The 20,793-nt window shown below is 44.3% G+C and overlaps 1 protein-coding gene across 1 annotated transcript in view; it reads left to right on the forward strand.

Annotated features, from left to right (window-relative positions):
* The window catches only part of Atxn10 (ataxin 10), a 124,922-nt gene extending 105,251 nt beyond the window's left edge, over nt 1-19,671 (forward strand). Inside the window, exons 11-12 of the mRNA XM_021183843.1 lie at nt 18,737-18,924; nt 19,380-19,671. Coding sequence (XP_021039502.1) covers nt 18,737-18,924; nt 19,380-19,382 — 191 coding nt within the window. The 3' untranslated portion in view covers nt 19,383-19,671. The remainder of the gene's footprint in view (nt 1-18,736; nt 18,925-19,379) is intronic.
* The last annotated feature ends 1,122 nt before the right edge of the window (nt 19,672-20,793 follow it).

Below are 20,793 nucleotides of genomic sequence, written 5' to 3' on the forward strand. Positions count from 1 at the left end.
CTCCTCCTCCTCCTCTTCTTCTTCTTCTTCTTCTTCTTCTTCTTCTTCTTCTCTCTCTGTCTCTGTCTCTGTCTCTGTCTCTGTCTCTGTCTCTCCGTCTGTCTGAGGGGGGAGCCGATATTTGGATGTGCACCACCATTTTCCCCTGGATAAACTGGCTATATAGTGTCCTTGAACATTTTCTAAGTTTGTTGGTGGGGCCTAAGATTAGTGTAGATGTCTATTCTTTTCCATAAGAAATCAGTAGACATCACTGTAAAGACCTCTGCTTCCTTGGTCACCTGCAGATGGGAAGATCAGTCTGGCATAACAGAGCTGGGTTGGGGTTGGGGTTGGGGTTGGGGTTGGGGTTGGGCTGAGGCAGGAAGGTTTTTTGTTCTAGTTGGAAGCAGCTTATGCAACTAACAAGGATTTCCACTGTCAGGGGAAAGCTATGGCTCAGAGGGGAGCCTAACCCTGCAGGGCTGCATTGGGGTACTCCTGGGTCAGGGATGTGAGCCCAGCCAGCTCCCAGCTGTTGATCGCCCCCACTCCCTCTTGGGTCACCCACAGTAATGACAGAGTAGCTGGTGCCATCGGAAAATTCCAGCTCCACTACCGCAGAGTCAATTTCTCATTTGTCAGTTTATTGTGGCAAGTGGGATTTTTTTTGTTGTTGTTCCCAAATAGAAACAGCTGAACTTTATTTGAAATGTTTTTCTTTTCTTTCTTTTTTGATCTATGTTTTGATCAGTAGTCCTTGATGTGGGTTTTTTCATACATTGTTTTTATTGGGGGGATTGGGTGGGGACAGGGATAGAATGAGAACCTAAGCTGGGTTGTTATGTGTATTTTATGATTTCCCTCCCCCTCTTTATCTCCATATCTAAATCCCTCCCCCTGTATTGAAAGACTACATTTATATTTATATATATTTCATATATATTTCACTTACATGGAGAAATGTAAGCCTTTGAGAAATAGTAACATGTCATCCTGTGCTGAGGAAACATGGCACAGTGGCAGGTGTGTCTGCTCCAGGACTAAACAGACCTGGACTTGCTTTCTGTCACTTCTTCACACCCAGGACCCTCAGTAGCTCTGTGAGTCCCTACCGCTCCTTCCGGGTTGTAGAGACTGAAATACTTCCTTGTTTATGAAGCATCTGAACATCCCCACATGGCTCCTTAACAAGTGCGTGCTCTTGGATCTTATTGTGTCTCTTAGTCCATGTGAGAAAGGTGAACTTTCATCTGCAGTTGCTAGGATAGTGCTGACACTCCAGACTGACATCCAGAGCGAAATGGAGAGAGCAGAAATACTGCCAGGACCCTTCACTCAGAGAAGGGGCCCCTGCTAATGGGGAGGGAGGTCGGGCCTGTAGAGTGCCCTAGGCCTCTCCTGCACCATTCAGCAGCATTAATTCAAGGGGTGTCATCACTGTGAACAGGACTGTAGAGCTCCTACAAGGAAGGAGTCATGGGAGATATGATTGCTATACCGAGGGCGGGAGGCAGGGTTCCCTAAACACCATCCCACACTCCCAGGTCGGAGCACTCGCTATTGAAGAAAGGCTGAGACATTATTTGCCTTACTGACTCTGGACTGATATAAAATGGTACGTGTTCTATAAAACAGCTAACATTTAAAAAAAGGTAATTCAGTTTTCAAAAACAGGCAAAAGACTTGGCATGCCACTTGAGAGAGAGGGAGCCGGGGCCGGGGGTGGGGTGGGGTATCCAATGCCCATTATAGAGAGCTCTACAGTTAGAAGCCTCTATCCACTGCCCCATCCCAGTGTCTGGCAAAGTAGGTGATAGCAGGGTCATTCCTGCAGCAGCCTGAGTTTTACTGCATCGCTGTGGGGTATAGTTTGTCAGTGATGGCCAACACTGATGGGACGTACACCTGCTCTGTGAGCCGGCACTGTGCATGTGCCTGTTAGCAGATATCTACTGGGATTGTCACAGTAGTATTCCTCCTATGTATTCTCAGGTTGTAGTAAACTAGGTGTTTATCAATAGTTAAATAAAAAAACCACTGTGCTTGTGCCTGTGGTGGAACACAGTGAAGGAGAGTAGACTGCTGTGTGCAAGAGATTGATCATTTCATTGACATACTGCTAAGGTGCAGAGACTGGGTAGAGAAAGCACCTGTGCTCTATGATGCCTCTCTAGTAGGCACAAGAGTGGTTGGTTGTAGGAGATGCGGACATGAATGTGGTAGAGGCCACATGGGACTTCCGAGGTACTGGAAATGTTCTCAATTTTAATGAGGAGTATATCGCTGTATACATATGAAAACGTGATCTGTGTGCACATTGCAGGTGTTAGAGTCTGTTGCACCTCATTCTAAAATACTAATCATTTACTGAGTGTTTTCCATTCACCACAGCCTGCCTACCCATTGTCCTGCACAGTTTGCTTAAGAGCTGGGAATGACTGATTCAGTTTTATAGATCAGGAAACCGAAACTGGAAAGTTGGAATTTCGACCAGAACTTCCCACTGCATGTGTGTTGGGGCAGGACAAGCCCAGGACTGTCTGACTCTATAGCTAAATCTTTCGTCGTAATTAAATGTCTAGATTCCCAGAGAGAGCCCTCTCTCTGCTTGGATGCTGCACTTCTTTCAACAGTATTTTCTTGGGGAAGAGATGGCTGCAGCTGTGCTGTCTTAACCCTGGTGACAAGCATGTAGTAGTACATGGTAGTAGTACATGGTAGTCCCTTGGTAAAACTTGCTGCTGTGCTGTCTGATCCGGGGTAATGTGGTCAGCAACTGAGTGCTAGTTGGTAGCCATCTTAGGATGTACTTCTAACCCTGTCACCCTTTAAGACCTGAGTTGTATAGGTCTTCTTTCTCCAGGAATGGCCCCATGACCCTCTGCCAGGTTGGGTGCCTCAGTTTACTGTCATGGTCCCTAAACAGCTCACATAAAAAACACCTTCATCAGTTGACCTTTTCTCCTAGAAAACCCATCCCAAGTGTCTTTGTGGTCCTGTATCCTGAAGTGTATCCCTTATCCTGAGGTCCATGGACCCTAGCAACTATGACCAAAATGTGTTTCCCAGCACCTTTCTGTGTGTAACTCTGAACTAATATGTGAGAGATGCCTTTTAAAAAGTAAGAAAACCTCTGTGCGCAGGGATGGTTTCTGCAGAACTTGACAGTCTTTAGTGTTTTGTGCATTTGGGAACCTGGAACCATAGCACTGTTTATTTAGTTTCTTCCCCTTGGCTGTGATGAAATACCCTGACAAACGCAACTGAAGAAAGAAGGTTTTAGCTCCCAGTTCCAAGAGCAGTCTGACACAGTGAGGAGGTCAAGGCAGTGGGAGCTTAAAACAGCTGTCGCAAGCAGAAAGCCATGTTTGCTCCTGCTCAGCTTTCTTTCTGAACTTAGTCTGCATTCTAGCCGGGGACTGAAGCCACCTACCCCAGTTAGCCTAATAATCAAGCCAACCCCTCCTGGCATGCATCGGGCCATTCTCCCAGGTGATTCTAAGTTTTGTCAAGATGACAGTTAACCCTAACCACTGCAGCCCTAGCTTGGTAAATCTGAGAATTCAAATAATCAGTGGAATACTTTTTTCTGTTCTGAGTCTTCGTGAGGAACCCAGCTCCTAACAGTGACCAACAGCATCACAGAGAAGCAATTAAAGGGGAAGTCCACAGGCTAGGTTTGTAAAGGCTGTCCACAGAGTCCTGCAGCAGGGAGCTGTGGACTTGTTCACCAGTGAGTGAATAGTCTCAAGTGCCTTCCTGCTTCCACGTCACTGTGCCCAGCCTCAGGGGACATCTCCAAGGACACTGCCAATGACTAGGAAATCTTGTTGCTAGAATGTCGGTTGTTAGGGAGCTTGCTCAGTCTATAGATGACTGCATCTCACCTTCCTTTCACCTGCCCAGGAATGGTGATGATCTAGGACACAATTCTGTTTATGGCCAAAGCATTGTGAGGGTAATGTAAAAGCCACTTGCTTGGATGTCCTGTATCCTGTATCCACCAAGTGCAAAGCTGACTGGCCTTTGATACTATGTAACTCCTACTCCTAAAAATTACCTAAGTCTCAGTTTTAAAGAACAAAATTAGGCCTATGCCTAAGGAGTCTCACCTTAGTTATCTTCTGGGGCATTTTAAATTTAGAGCCAATAAGCTTTTTTCAGGCCTGCAAGATGGCTCATTGATAAAGATACTTGCCACCAAGACTAGTGATGTGAAATACATCCCAGGGACCATCATGGTAGGAAGAAAACCAGCACCTATAGGTTGTCATCTGACCTCTCTGTGCACACATGCACAGACACAAAAAATAAATGTTCTGTTTTGTTTTTTGAGGCAGATTCTCACTACATCATCTTGGGAATCAGGAACTTTTATGTGGGGCAGTCTGTCCTCAAACTCACACACAGATCTGCCTCCATTTGCTCTCAAGTTCTGGAACTAAAGGCTTCTGTCACCACACCTGGCTAACAAATGTTTTGGTTTTGTTTTATTTTTAAGAACCGTTTTCTAAATTATGTAATCAGTATCCTGATACATATTTGCATATCTCCCAGTTTCTCTACGGTGCAAACAGCATAGTGTGGTAGAGCAAGTTTGTAAGTCTCAGCTTTGTACTTTAGAACTTTTATAGCCAATGTAACAAAAGTAGCAAGGCAGAAATGCCCCATACGTACGATGGCTCCCTTTGGTCACTGCCTCTTAAGAGCTGTTGTCTGGTTCCTGTGTGATATGCCTTACACACCTTTCTCCATGTGGCTTCACAAAAGCAGTGTCACAGGTGCTGCCATCCCACTGAAGCAACCTGGGCAGTTCCCTGATTCATGGTCATCCCAGAGGTGAAGATCTGCCTTCAGACAAGCTGCAGGATCAGAGTGAGAGGGGCGTGGCTGCTGATGGATGCAGTACAGAGACGTTCCCTGCAGGCTTTGCCTCATAAGAGCAGCAATACTTAGGTACCAGTTTTCTTGCAGAGTTACTATTTGTCTTCTCTTCTTGCATTAGCTTCCTGGTATGTTTAGGAAACAAAGCTGACTAGGTATGTTTAGGAAATGAATAACGTTAAAATTGCTATTCTCAGATACCATTGCCATGAGTAATATATATTTAGTAAGATACTTTAGAGATTGGGTAGCTGATTGCCATAGAGAAACATGGTCTAGGTAACCCAGAGTAATTGCCAAGATTTTTGACTAAACTGACTTTAGCAGGAACAGGGGCTCTGGACAACACATTGACAAGCCACGGCCATTCAAAACTGTTAACTAGTAACTCACTGCCATTTGGTTTTTAGGGTTGCCATCCTTAACGGGAAGTGTTGCATGCTCTGAGGGGTTGTTTTTCTAGGGCCAGTGCATGAAAAGACAAAAATCTATTTTGTTTGATCCTGTAAAGGGCTGAACATTCTCCTGGAGTTAATTGAGCTGGCATTCATTAATTCCTTGTGACCAAATTACAGAAGCCAAGCCCTTAGACTTCTGAGTTGGGAAAGAACAGTAGGCAGAAAACATACAGGTGAGGGAAATAGACCAAGCTGACCAGTAGAGCTGGAGTGTGCAGCAGAGGAGAGGTGGATGAGAACTTCCTGAGGTGGGTGAGAAAGACAAGACGATCTAAGAAACTCGTTAACCTTTTCAATATAAAATCCTTGCAGTTCAAGCATAAGGGCCTGAGCTTGGACCCCCAGTCCCATGTAAAAAGCCTGTAATTCCTTTACAGAGACCAGAGGGTTCCCGGGGCTTGCTAGCTGTCCTTTCTAGCTGAATCTTCAAACTCCAGGTTCAGTAAGGTGGAGTGCAGCAGAGAAAGTACCCTGTGTCGGTGCTGGCTTCCGAGTGTACATACATGTGTACATAGACCACACCCAAGCACAAAGAACAATTTTCAGGAGATTCATGCTTAGATGCATTATAATCACACCTTTAAAAACAGCGGAGACTTTTAGAAGCAGCAAGAGAAGAATGTCTTGTCACCTATAAGAACAATCAACAAAAATTATTTGAAGTTTATTATCAGAAATCTTCCAAGTTTTTCTTGAGGTTCATTGTGGGGGGGGGTGCAGGGAGATTACAGCCCTACCATCCAAAAGGACCTTGTCAGTCGTCAAAGCTTGAGAAATTAAAACATTCCCAGAGAAATAGGTTGTCTGACCTTGTAGTTCTGACATATGAAATTAGAGGCTCCTACCAGACGGGACCTAGAAACCTAGTGTTCTGAATGACTTTCTATTGCTTGATAAAACTTGCGGCCAAAAGCAGCATTGGGAGGAGAGTTTATTTTGCTTATGCTTCCAGTCATGGCCCATTTTTAAAATAAGCCCAGGCAGAAACTGAAGCAGAAGCTATGGGGGAACGCTTACGGGCTTGTGCCCCACTGTTTTCAAACTGGGATTGTATTGTATTGTATTGTATTGTATTATATTATCAAGGTCATAAGTACGCCTAACATGATATAACTATTCCTCATACAATCGCAAACGCATTTGTAAATTTACAATGGGGCCATGTCCCTTGGGAACATCCTTTTAGTGTCTCAACTTAAATACCAATTGATGTTAAAGAAATTGGAAGAAAGACAAATGTATTCATTAGCAAAATAAGACAGAAGCATTCATATTACTTTATAATTCTTTATAAACTGGGACTACTTGCCTAAGGATGGCACCTGCCCTCAGTGGCCTGGACCCTCCCACATCAGTCAAGAAAATGTCACACAGACTTACCCACAGGCCAGTCTTATGGAGGCATCTTCTCAGTTGAAATTCCCTCTTCCCACATGAGCCTGGTTTGTGTTGAGATGTCAACGACAAACAAACAATCAGCACACTATGAAGAAATTAATTGATAAAGGTAAATCAAGTTTCAAAACCAGCATCATGACAGTGGTTTACAGCACCACATTTTGTTTTCTATGTAATTTAAGCTGCTAATACATTTAAGAGAATTACTAGTGTACTGAGGGCAATACAATGTGGAAGGATTTTTTTTTTTAGCATTAACCAAATAATAATAAAAATGAGTCAGTTGGAATTGTAAAAGAACAGCTCTTTAGAAGTATATCACTTAAACTGTTATAAATCAGTGTTTTTACCTTAGACTGTTAAAAATCATACCCACAAATCTAAAAGGGTATAATATAGGGCTGGCGAGATTGCTCAGCAGGTAAGAGTACTTGATTGCTCTTCCAAAGGTCCTGTGTTCAAATCCCAGCAACCACATGGTGGCTTACAATCGCCCTTAGTGAGATCAGATGCCCTCTTCTGGTGCGTCTGAAGTTAGCTACAGTCTACTTATGTATAATAATAAATCTTTGGGCCTGAGCGAGTGGAATTGACGGGAGCAAGCAGGGCCAACCGGGAGCGAGCAGAGGTCCTAAATTCGATTCCCAACAACCACATGAAGGCTCACAACCATCTGTACAGCTCCATGCATATAAAATAAATAAATAAAACTTTTTAAAAAAAAGGTATAAAATATACACAAAGAGAGTAAAAAGGAATTCAAAATTTTTCACCATAAAAAGTGAACTATACACAAAAGAAATAATGGCTAAGAAAGTCATAAACCTTACAGGAAACAGTAAAATGACATAAGCAAATCCTTATTCATAGTTACTTAAATATGAACAGATACTCTTGTCAAAGAGTATTTAACTCAGTAGGTGAAATTTGATCCAGTTATGGTGTTTATAAGAGACTATTTAGATTCAGAGACCAAAAAAGGTTAAAAGCATGGATTAAAAAATGAGTAAGCAAATAATTAATGAGAGCTGTGATAGCTTACATCAAACAAAATGCACTCTAAAGCCAAAGGGATTACAAAGACAGTGATGGATACAGTATAACAAAAATTCAGCATGGCAAAAAAGATGCAAAATATAAAGTGGCTGCACAGGTAGAGCCACTTGCCACCAAACTTGAAGACCTGAGTTTCTTCCCTGAAACTTCTTTGGTATATGGCGAGACCCAACTCCAGCAAGTTGTCCTCTCACCTCCACACACACATACTGTGGCATGCAGGCACCCACACACATGCCAAAATAAATACAAAAGGTTTTGTAATTTAAAATATCACAAATGGGACTGGCGGGATGGCTCAGCAGTTAAGAGCACTAACTGTTCTTCCAGAGGTCCTGAGTTCAATTCCCAGCAACCATCGTGGCTCACAACCATCTATAATGGGATCTGATGCCCTCTTCTGATGTATCTGAAAACAGCTACAGTATACTTATATAAATAAAATAGATTTTAAAAATATCACAAATGAATATAACTACTTATATGCCAAAAGCACATTAAAGTATGTGAATCAAAAACTTATAATTCTCAAGAAAAAAAATGAAACTCTTTTTCTTAATGGTTGTCTATTTCAGTACCTGACTCTGAGTAATATGTAAAACAGGCTGTCGGAAAGGGAGGAAGCACAGAGAATTTAAATGGCACGCTATACCAACTACATCTATAACATGTGCAGAATGTAATGCATACTCTGTTTCCCCAGATGCTTCCTGGAGCACTTTCCAGGGTAGACCCAATACCATAACATAAATTAACATACACAGGATGAAGTCAGGTAACAAAAACCAAAGTTGGTTCTTTAAGTTGGGCAATCTGTATCTATATGGACTATGAAAAAGGAGAAAAAAAAACTCAAATTACTAAAATCAGAAATGAAGTAGGGACAATACTACATACTACTGACTCTTTAGAAATAAGAATCATAAAGGTACTGTGGGGTTGTGTACTGACAATTTGGTTAAGCTGAGTGAATAAATTTCTAGTGATTGGAAATTATCTAAGTTGCTAAGAAACAGAGACTCTGAGAATACCTGCACCTGGAAATCCTGCACTTGGAAACCCATGGACTTCCCTGGTGAGTTCCACATTCACAGAGCTAACACTGGCCATTCTCAAACTTTTCCAAAATATTGAAGAAAGAGTAACAAAGAGTTTCTATTTCATTCCGTGAGAGAAGTATTGCCTTATAAAGTAGTCCAGAGAGACACTATAAGAAAACTACAAACCCTTATTTCTTGTGAATATTGAATAGAAATAATCAAGAAAATACTAGCAAACTAAATTCAACTGTACACTTAAAAGGGATTTATATACAACAACCAGCAGGACTTGTTCCTGGAATTCAGGGAGGGCTCAACCTAAGTTGATCATATTGGCAAACTACATTAACAGAACAAGTGAAAACAATGTACGTCCAATTCTCTCGATGCAGATAAGGCATTTGACAAAATTCATCACCTTTCATGTAAAAAATGTTCATCAGTCTAACATGCATTGTAGCTATCCCAACATAATAAAAGCTGTGTAAAAATTTCATGGCAGGTATCCCACTCACTGCACAAGGCTAAACCCCTTTCCTGTGAGATAAAGAGCAAAGCAAGGATGGTTGCCCCCACTTCTTACGGGACAGAGTTGTTGAGCAGGAGGGAATGAAAGGCATCCATCCGACTTGGAAAGGAAGCAATGTCTGTCCAGGTGACTAGCTGCACAGATAGAACAGTCGTGAGGCTCTAGACAAGACTATTACAACCAGTAAATGACTCTACAAAATACTAAAATAGCAAATCCATGCATCAAAAAAACAACTGCATTTTTGAATACTAGTGAATCTTGTGAAAAAGGGGCTGTTCTAATCACAGTAGCATCATAAAATACTGAGAATGACTTTAACCATGCAGGTGGAAAGCTTATACAATAAAGGTCTTCTTGAGAGGAAAGTAATGTGTAAGGAAATAGAAATATCTTGATATTTCTGTCAGTGACTCCCAATTATTGGTACATCTTTAGGTTTAGTACAGCTCAGTGGGAAGACCTGCTCTGAAGTCCATAGGATCTTGAACATCAGAAGTACTGTGCTGCGGTCCTCATGCTTGCTAATTCTACCACATGAACTAATACTGTAGAACTCAGCGCAGAGATAAACCCTTGTGTGTGTGGTCACATAATTTTTGACAAGGCTGCTACTACTGTCCCATTTGGGATTTTTCAGTATATTCAACAAACTGCAAATAAAACACTCTTATAGAAACGGGGAAGCTGGAGAGCTCTGGCAGGAGGATCACTTGAACCCAGAACTTGGAGTTCATCCTGGGTAGCATCATGAGACTCATTGCAAAAAAGGTGTTCAAGAAGAATGTTAGGTGGGGCCCTTCCCAGTCCTATCCACAGCACAGTTGAAGTCTGGGTGGGGTCTTTTGTGTCACAGAATATTACTTGCCCTGAAAAAGAAAGCAACTGTTATCACATGCTATGACGTAAATAAGCCTTGAGGCCACAAAATAAGTCAGTCGCCAAAAGGCATGTGTTGTCTCTGCCTCCATGTGAGAGGTACTCAGAATAGTTGAAATTATGGAGATAGAAAGTAGAAAGGTGTTTTCTGGCAGCTTGGGGGGAAAGAACATTGCTGCTTAATGGGCTTAGACTTTCAGTCTTATAGCAGCAAAGGTTATGGAGAGGGTGGGGAAGATGCCTCTGTGGGCACAAAGACTTGGCCAGCCAACCAAGCCGAAATGACAAGCCTCATTCAGAGAGAGGTCCTGTCTCAATCAATCAATCAATAAGATTAGAAAGCAATAACCATCTGCTGACCTCCACATGTGCATGCACATACCCAACACACACACAGAGTTGTAGAGATGGGTCTAACACCGTCATATGTAATACCATTGAGCTGCACACAGAGTAGTAAAGACTGCGTCCTGTCTGACTGTAGTAAGAACTTGGAAGAACAGGATGCAGCAGTTGTACCTGTAACTAATCGCCCCACAAGAGCAGCATATCTGGAACTAAGAGACATATAACATCAAGGAACTCTAGAAATGTAATGTCGCCACTACAACTTACCTAACTTTAAAATAGTCTGAGGTGCTTACTGGCTCTTGTTTTCATATCTTAAATTTCTGCTGTAGGCTTCCCTTCGGTGGTTAAAGAGCCATATTACTCCGAGATAAGGAGTCAGGCTTACAGGTTCCCATGTAGGAGAGTCAGAATCAGAGCAGCTCTCCAGCCGTGCCCCCTAATTTTGTATTCAGACGCCACTTTCTGTCTCATCCCATGTAAGTCTTCAGGCTCATCCTCTTCTGCCTGCTGACTTCCTGGAGGCTTGTGAGAGGAGAAGGGTCAGAAGCAGCATATCAGCGGGGCCATATGACCCATGACCAGCGCCCCCTCTGGAGGAGGGGAGACTACTAATATCACCAAGGACAGTGGGTGCCAGCTGCCCAGGCCCCCAGCATTCACAGGATGGGCTTTTCCTGGCTCGTCGCTGCCTGCCGTGTCTTGTCTTCTCTCAAATCCACCAGAAGCTCTTTGCTGTTTGTGTTCTTTATTTAATCCTTCCTCTCTCAGAACTGTTTTTGACCCTTGGCTATACTTTATTAGTTCTGAAATGTCATTAGTGCTAGACCAACACTAATCTCCTATAATTTAGATGGGATTACTTCTTCTCTCTGCTTTTGCATTTCATCTTGAACAGTAGTTTATTAGCTAGCTCTAAAAGTATTTTACAGAGACCGTTGGTCTGAGTGCTAGCTGCAGGTTGCTGTTGTCCTTTGCTTTTTTTTTTTTTTTTTTTCCTTTGAGTGAAAGAAACCTGTTTCAGGTCTCAGACGCCATCTTTCCTCCCTTTCTTAATGTCTAGGCAGGGCATGAAACTCAGAGTGCTAGGAGGAAAGCGTGCCCTGCTCCTGGGATTCAGTCCCCTCAGGCTTGTGTAGAAGCCATCTGGCCCTGACACAATAAGTGAGTGCTGGAGCCACGTTTGCCCGTGTCTGCCCTGGCTTCCCCTCGCTTTATTGCATGACATGGGACAGGTTACTGACCTCTTCAGTAGGATGAGGACAATCACAGGGTTAGTAAGTACTCACAACAGCTCCAGTCAGGTACCGCCTTGGAGGTGAGTGTGCTGCTTGTCTTGTTATTATTACCTTTCCTGTTGTATGCAGAGACACTGAAGAGAACGCCCCTTACAGAGCTTTGCCTGCACTGGGCGTTGTAGTATTCTCTGAATGGATTCTGACGAAGCAACTTTTCTGCTGTCTCTTCTGCTGCAGAGTTCTGTGCAGATGTTTTATAGCCATCTCTTCACACAGCACAGGGGCCTTGCTGTGTTTTCTGCTCTGGCTGAGGTCTCCTTTCAGGCAGTGAAGCTCAGCCATGACACTGTTGCTGGGGACCTAGGTCTGACTGAAGCCTAGTACTCTCCCCATCTGTCCCCACAGTGACAAGGAGGAAGGTGGCTGTGCAGCTTGTGCCATACGTCTGCGTGTTCCTTAACATCTCACAGCCCAAACCTGACCGGGGCCCTGAGCATGCTGCCTGTGGCTAAGTAGTTAAATCACGTAAGCTCTGCATGCCAAAGGCCACAGCTCAGGTACAGCCGAGTCCGGCTGGTAAGCAGCACACTTTCCAAGAGGGCAGGAGCACGGCGAGGAAAGCAGCCCCTGTGGGCTCCATGGCACCGCTCGCTCACTCGCTCGCTCGTCTGCCCTGTGTTCGGTGCATGTGTTGGGCACTTCTCAGGGTGCCGCATGCAGCAGCCCCTTTAGTCTCAGAAGTGACGTCAGAGTGCTGCCCCAAACACAAATGGAACCACTTGTGGCCCCAAAGCCCTTTGGTGTGGTCTGGGTTAGAAGTGGTATTGGTTGTTTCTGATCCTGAAACCTGTAGTGTGATAGGGATGCCAGACTGTGCCTGCTTTGTACCACGCTCTGCTTTGAAGTGGGCAGTAAAAAGGACTCCAGAATGTGTAATGTACAAAATTAGTTTCAGTGCTCTAAGATCCTTCACCACCAAAACCCCGGGAAGACAAGGGACCTGTGAGCACAGCCCTTGCTGGCCACAGACGCATTTGGAGTGGGCCGTGCATCTTATGCCTGCCTGGCAGGGAGAATGTCATCTTCCCATGACTTCACTGCCAGCTGGATGGGCCCACAGTGTGTTTTCTCTCTCATCTTGGATGCTGGATGATGTACATCTGGAAATGAAGGAGAAGGGCCGGAACCCAGCCAGGGTCCAGACAGAGAGCGGTATGTGGCTTGGTTCCCCACCCTACCCACAGATGCTATCAGGAAGTGAGAGCTTTCATAAGGTGGGGAGAGGTGTGGGCTTCGCGGAGGAGCCCTTGAAACAGTATCTCACCTCATCTTTAAAGGAAAAGTAAGTTGTGTGTTGTAAAGATAGTGAGTGTGGCCTTCCTTTCTTAAGTACGGGTGTGGGCTGTGCACAGAGGAGCCAGTCTCCTGTGACCGTGCTGTTGAGGCATTTGAGAGCTCTTCAGTATCACATATCTCTGTGACATTTCTTTCTGTGTCTCCCTGTGGCTGGAGAGGATAGGAAAGTGCCTAGCCTCTAAAGAGTGATAGTTCCGAGGTGCCTTCCCCTCTGCATAGGCAGAAGCTACCTGCTGTTCATAGCAAGCATTAAGAACGTGTATTCTGTATTCTTCATATTGCGACCTATAATTCACAAATGTGGCGGGGTGTTTTTTTCTTTCCCACCGTCTTGTATTTGTTTTCCCGTTTTGCCACTTTGGGCATTGGCAGTGAGCCATTAATTAGTAAGTTGGCAGGTATGCTCACATGACTTGAGCTGTGATTGTTAGACGACATTCAGACAACAGGCTGCAAACCATGGAACAGCACATGGAGCACTCACTGAAGCTCGGGGCACAGATGTTCCCTTGTATTAAAATACAGTCTGCAGAAGACGTTAGCTACCAGATCGTCCGACAGTTTAGAGCAGTGTTAGGGGGCTGGGGTGGGTGGTTTGAGGTGGTTATTACATACCCTGTTTTCAGCACCATGCTAGAAATGCTGGAGGATCTGTCCCCATTAAGCCATCCTCTGTAGATTCTGAATGACAATAGTGTGTAGTGAATGAGTGTTGATAACCAAAGATAATGATGAAAGTTAACAATGATGTAAATGAACTTTATAATGAAAGCAACCTTTGGTTGTCAAGGAATGGTTGGCCTGTGCAGAGAACCCTATGGCTTTGTGGAAGAATAGACACCTCTACCCAGCGAGCACCACCTCTGCCCTGTCTGCCTCTTCCTCTTCATGGTCCCTCCTTCCAGCCTCTTCTCTGACCATGATTGTAGCGGCCCTTCTTCCCTGCGGTAGCATGTGCCATGAAGCTGGGCTTTTTGAGTAGCATGCTTTACCTTCTTAATCCCAGCTCTGAGGGCAGAGGGGATGGAGGGTGCTGAGCACACTTTGTTCCTGATCTGTACCCCCCAGCCCCCACCCATGTTCTCCCTGCTTTGTATGAAGGAAGTAAGCACACTTGTCTTTTTAGTAATGTAGAGCATTTCCAGAAAGCTTTAGTAGGAGGCTGCTTGCTGTGAGCCGCAGCCTCAGTTTGCAGTTGGAAAGGGTGTCAGTTAATAGTGACACAGGTGTTTATTGTTCACTCTAGTCCTCAGAAAACCCCTGCAAGGCATGCATGGTTCATAAAGACCCTTGAAGGAGATTTGTCTGTCATTGACTCCCTTCTCACGGTGCAGTTTATTGGAAGAGCTCCAGCCTGCTGTCTGCCCTATCGCAGTAGCCCCTGCCAAGCTGTATGCACGTAAATCCCGGTCCTTCGCTGACTCGCTGTCTAAAATAGCTTTTCAACATACTGTGTAGGTAAAGATGAACTATTATGTGATACACATAAACAGATATTATATGAAGCATGGGTTTGGAAAATGTACATTTCATTGATAGCAATTTAAATGTCAAAGCTTTTTACTTGAATTTTAGGATATACATGTACTTCGTATTAATACCTGTTTATGAATATGTTTTGCCAACCCTCATTCTCAGCAGGCTCCTAAACACAGTTCTGGCCTTGACAACAGTCATCCTTGGACTTAAAGTCTGTTGAGTTTGAGTTCTGGAAACATTCTGCCTATAGCCAAATGAAGTCGGTCTTATTATCAGGTAGCATTTTAACTCAGCTGACTATATTTAAAATTGACTTGTCCAGCAGTCTGCTGGTTGGTACTGAGTTGTTGGTGAAGTTTTACCTACAATTTTCTGCCCTACTGTTACTGAGCCACCTAACCTGTTCTCAGCCTCAGGCTTAGGGTGGACCCACAGAGTCCCCAGCCACACAGGTTCTTCCTAGTGCAGCAGCAGCAGCTGCTCACTGCCACTGTGGTCTCTGTGGCCTAGGTCACAACACCAGAGTGTTGTGCAGAAGAGCTCCGGCGCTGATTGCAGCCCTTTCATGGCACTTTTGCGACAAACAGGCTCATGCCTTCTATTTGTAGTAGCTATGGAAACAGGAGAAGCGCTCTCTCAGGAGCTAAGCACACAATAAAAGACTTCAAGTGTTAGCAGGATTAGAGACTTTAGAAGATGTTGAATTTTCTCCCCCACTCTTTCTTGTTCCCTGTTCCTTTACAGAGGGAACAAGAGGGCAATGTGAATATTAACTGGGACTTGTTTTAATCTCCCTTGTGACACTTAAGACTGTCTAGGTCTGCACTGACTACTCAGGCTGCAGCCTTTCACCACACTAACAGGAGGCCATGCATATTCATGACCCAGCGCTGTGGATCAGACTACTCTTAAGATTGTGTTTTACAGGGTTTCTCTTTTCTCTTCCAGCCTTCTGAAAGAATAGTTTCCTTTTGTCATGCATGAGTTCTGAATTCTGGTCAGGTAGGAGGAAGGAGCTTGGGTGCTGTTGCACAGTAGGGTGACTAGTTAACAGTAGTGCACCTTAAGTTTCAAGAAGTCAAATGTTCTCACCATAAAGAAGTAGTAATGTTGGTGTTAACAGCATTGCTTAGTGAGTAAAGGTGCTTGCAGGCATGGCAACCTGAGTTTGATCCCAGAACCCATATACAAGTGACAGAGAGAACTAACTCCACAGAGCCTGGACCCCGTGGAGTGCCCAGCTAGCACAGGTATTCTTAGTTCCCCACCCGCACTGACACCCTCCTTCCTGGTCCTGCAGCAGCAGCAGCAGCAGCAGCAACAGCAATATGACGCTGACTGCTACTGTGCTCACTGTGGCTTAGGTCACAATACCAAAGTGTTCTGCAGAAATGCTTACCTCCACACATGCAGCATAGCACACATGCTTCCCTCACACATGTATCACACATGTGTACCCATGCACACACACAATAAAAAGGGGGAAAGAGAACCAGCAGGATGGCTCATTGCGGGGTAAAGGCACTTGCTCTGCAAGCCTATCAGCCTGAGCCCAAGCTCCAGAACCAATCAATGTAAGGATGTATGAAGAGAACCAACCCCACAGAGTCGTTCTTTGACTGCTACAGTACACAGTTAAGTGACAGGTGCTGGTGTTGGTAATTTGTCACTGACTTCTGACTTCCCAGGTGCTGAGATGTTGGTCCCAGTATGCTCTTGTGACGATAGTCTCTCCAACCCCTCCACTGCCTGCACGTCCACGTCTTAGCACTTGTCACTACCAATTTTAGAAATGACAAAATGCCTTTGCTCTTTGGCCTTCAAAGCCCTTTGATTGCAGGTGCTCTTAGAAAAGTCTTAGCAACCTCAAATTTGTTCAAGTTCACTTATCTTTAAGTTAATAGCCAGAAAGTTCCAGAAAGGAGAAAATGTCTTGCCTCTGTCATTTTAAAGCAGGTAGTTCTTCTACCTGTGAGCCAGCCCCGCCTCCAGCCTTATACATTGTCTTTGAGTTTATGCTGCAAATGTTTGCTCCTTTAGCCCTTCTCGTACTTGCTGCTGCTTCTTCTCTATAAAAAATGAAAGACGAGTTGGTATAATGATAGTGCCAACTCAGGTGTACAAAGAGTCACAGCAAATAATTTGTCCAGAAATTACTTCTTGTGTAGGAATGTCTGGCACCACAAATGTTATTTTTATTTTCTATAATAGCGCAGAGTGGAGACTCACTGACCGTGGAAAGGGGGGAATTGCAAATCCAAGTTTTATTTCAGTATTTGTGGGATTCTGTTTTCAGAAGAGAAGCAGAGCCTTATAAAGGAGCTGGGCCTGGTCATGACAGATGGCAGACAGATTGCCAGGTGAAAGCAGTGATAAGCAGACTCCACATCCGCCAGCAAGCACAGCGGCTGTTCTTTGCCTTCGGAAACACTTAGCCATTGATACCCTCAAGTGGTTTCAGTGATAAACCTTCAAAGACCAACAGATCGTTCATTCATTCATTCATTCAAAACTGCTAAGTAGGACTCCTCTCTGTGCCAGGCTCTGTGCAGGCCCCATAGTCCCACAAACAGGAGCCCAGCCCTATGCTGAAGTTCTGCGAGAGGCTAGACAGAGAAAGGGTCATGTTTAGGTAGAGGCTGGCCTGAGGTGATATAGAGAGCTTGACACAGCTGTAAGCCAGGGTTGGGACAGAGACGGACAGCACAGCCTTTGAAAAGCCTGTAAATACCCCTGATCATACAGTACCCTGATTTTAATGCTTGAGTCTTGGTAGTGAATGAATTAAGTTTTACTTTCCTGTAAGGTTATTGAACTAGAGAGAAACAGTTTAATTCATTTTTTTTCAGTACTGTAAGAAGAGCACCCACCTTTATTAATTCTGACAGCTTCTCTTGAATTTCACCTCTGATTTGGAAATCTAGAAGTGTCTCAGAACCAGTCCTCTTGCCAGAGAAGCCTAGGGCAGACCCAGAAGCTTGGTCTGACGCCTTTTAGAGCCACATGCACCCCGCTCTTCCTCTGGAACTGCCAGAGTGAGTGTATCTAATGACTGTCAGGTAAAGGGTCCTTCCTTTTGTGTGTGCTGGGAATCAATACCATGACCCAGTGAATGCTATGTTGTGCAAGCACACTGAACCACTGTGCTCCGTCCACAACTCTCCAGATTCGATTATTCTGACTCTGTTGATCATGAGCAGATAGGCTTATTTCTCTGAAAATATATTTACAATAGCATAGGCTCCTTGGTTCCTTCTGGACCAGAGTGAAGACAAAAGAAAAAAGAAAAAAAAAAAACCCTGTCCTCGGTAGTGCCTATCCTACAGGATGCTGTATAGTAGCAGTTTTCAGTTCTCATGAGTATTACACAGCTCCTAGCACCTAAGTCATCATGAATAATGCAGTGATGTGACCCCAAGCTTCTATCAGAGGTGGGGATACTGTGCAAGGCATTTCATTTGCGGGCCAGGGTATGGGGAGGCAGTGAGGGTCATGTGCTTTCAGGGCATGAGTGTTTCACACTGGACCTAGCAAATCCTTCACAGCTGAGGCTTTGTCTCTGAAATACTGAATGAGAGAAATTCCATGGTGACTCCTAGGAAACCATTCTTACTGATAACTGCACTTTAAACAGAACAAGTTTCCTGTCTGATTTTTTTTCCCAGCGCCTCTGACTTGTCTGCAGAGTCCTTCTGTCTTCCCTAGTGACTTGACAAAATGCCCAGGAGTGCAAATGTACTGCTGTGTTCATAAACCTCAGAGTGGCTGCTCTGAGCCTTTGTCCATGTGTCTGTGTCTGTGTGTGTGTGTGTGTGTGTGTGTGTGTGTGTGTGTGTGTGTGTGTATCAGACTCTCACTCAGGAAGCCATTCTCTGGGCCTGGTCACTGACTCCCATGCTGGGCCCACCGCGCATGTGTGCTTTCGCAGCTTTTTAAGTGGTTTCTCATTGAGTGCATATGTATGTATTTTCCCTCTACCTCTCTAGAGGATCCCATCAGATCCTGCACACCTCCACTGCTTACCTCTAACAGTCATGGAGTTATAAAAACAGGGAAGGTGTCTGTTAAATTCCTTCACTCTGGCTCCAGTTATGATGCAGTGGGTGGTGTATGCTGTGCGAAATCTCACTGAAGACAACAGCCAAAACCAAGATGTCATTGCCAAGATGGAGGAGCAGGGCTTAGCAGATGCATCCCTACTGAAGAAAATGGGCTTTGAAATTGAAAAGAGCGGGGATAAACTGATTCTGAAGTCTAATAATGACATCCCCGCGCCTGTAAGTACCCTCTGTAAGCTGTCCTCAGTCCCTCCCAGAAAGCTGCCCCTGCATCTCTGTGACTTGGAACTGAGAGGTCTCTGTAGGGAACATGGAAGACTAGAGAAGCTGCCTTCTGACGCAGTTACTGACAGAGCTGAATAGCACTGCAGATAAGTTTTTGGGCAGACTTTATGATGCCATTTGCTTAAAACTACAACTCATGCAGAGCATGACATACAAAAGATGCTGAAGTGTATTCATGGCAGAAACAAGTTCCTGACCAGAACGAGACTTTCCTGTAAGGAGCAGAGGTCACTGCAAGAGTTTGTGCGTTGATGCATGCGTCCTTTAAGGATCTTCCCAGTCCCCCAGTACCATGACACCTGCAGAGCTCTGCATTTCTCCTTTGTCTGATGGTTCTTGTAAATAGATGTGCTGTACCTATGATGCGGTTTCTGTTTTTTTTTCCATAGTGAATGCCATCTTCATATGAACACGTTCAGATTCCATCTCACGGACCTCTCATCTCTGCAGTGTATGAAATCACAAGTATTGGACATGTAGGGTACAGATGCGGGAGCCTCCTAGTCCTTTAGAGTAAATGAGTGTAAACTACAAGTGGACGTTTTCTTTATTTCTTTGCAGTAAGTGTTACTGTCTGCCTCACCTTTGTCCCTCTGGGTAGAACTCGCTTTCCCGTCATATACATTGTGCTTATTCTTGTAGTAATAAACGTTTTTGTGGGCACAGCCCTCACTCGGCAAAGACTGGGACCCTTGATTGGATTCTGTACGCTCTTTCAGATGGCAAGTGTGCCTCATCCCTTTGATTCTCTGCTTCTCATTGGATTTCTGAACTCTGGCGGGCACTTGAAGTAAGTTTCTCACTGTGATTAATTCTACCAATCTCTTTTCTCCCCTTCTGCCTTTCCAAAACATTGACATGACTCATTTCCAGTTAATTAATTTGAGAACCCACCCTCTTCATTCCATGCACTGCAGTTGTCACCGAGCCCTGTCCTTTGGAACTTAGAAAGGCCGTGAGAATGGGTGAGAGACCATGTGGCCACTTAACTGTTTGCATCCCAGGTGGACTTAGAGTTAAGAATTCCTTAAAAGTGATGCTGACATCTTGCCCATATTCATGTTGCCTGACACAGAAAGGAATATTTTACTTTTTTTGGATGTGCAGTGCCTCTAGTGTGCTGTGCCTCATGTGAACGGGGCGTCCATAGCCTCTTCTGCTTAAAAGTATGGCTGTCACAGAGACAAGCTGATCTGGAGGAGCAAGGATATATTGGTGTCGAGCTTTAGTTCTATTTTTGTAGCAGATAAAACTGGATTATCGAGGGCACTGGCCTCTAGCTACCTGAATCACTAATAAAATCACCTTGATCTGATGGGCAGTGTTGTAGAGGGCTTACCATTATTTTCCTGAACAAGCAAGCATGTTCAGAACTAAACTATCCAGAGACATCACACTCATGTTTATACTCCCAAAGTGAAGCCAGTAAAGAACCAACCAAAAGCTTCATGAAAATACTATTCCAAAGTCGAGTCCTTGTAAGTTTCTGTATGTCCAGTTACCTTGTGTTCCAAGAATGGCTTGAGCTATTGATGAAGTAACAGTTTCCCCATATGTAGCTCACTGTCTATTATGAAACATCAGATTCGAAGCCTATGGCAGTTAGGATGCATTTGAGATGTTCAGCCATTGCAAAATGTAAAATTCACAAAGAAGCCATTCCCTTCTGGGGCACCAAGAGTTAAAATCCTTTCTCTATAGTGGTCTGGCCAAAGGGAAAGCAGCAGGGGTCCCTTTCTCCTTTTAACAAGTTTACAATGGACATTCTTCTCTCCTCTCAATGGGTGTGTACACACCAGTGGA

This window comes from Mus caroli, chromosome 15, assembly GCF_900094665.2.
Source record: "Mus caroli chromosome 15, CAROLI_EIJ_v1.1, whole genome shotgun sequence".
In the NCBI taxonomy this organism is placed as follows: domain Eukaryota; kingdom Metazoa; phylum Chordata; class Mammalia; order Rodentia; family Muridae; genus Mus; species Mus caroli.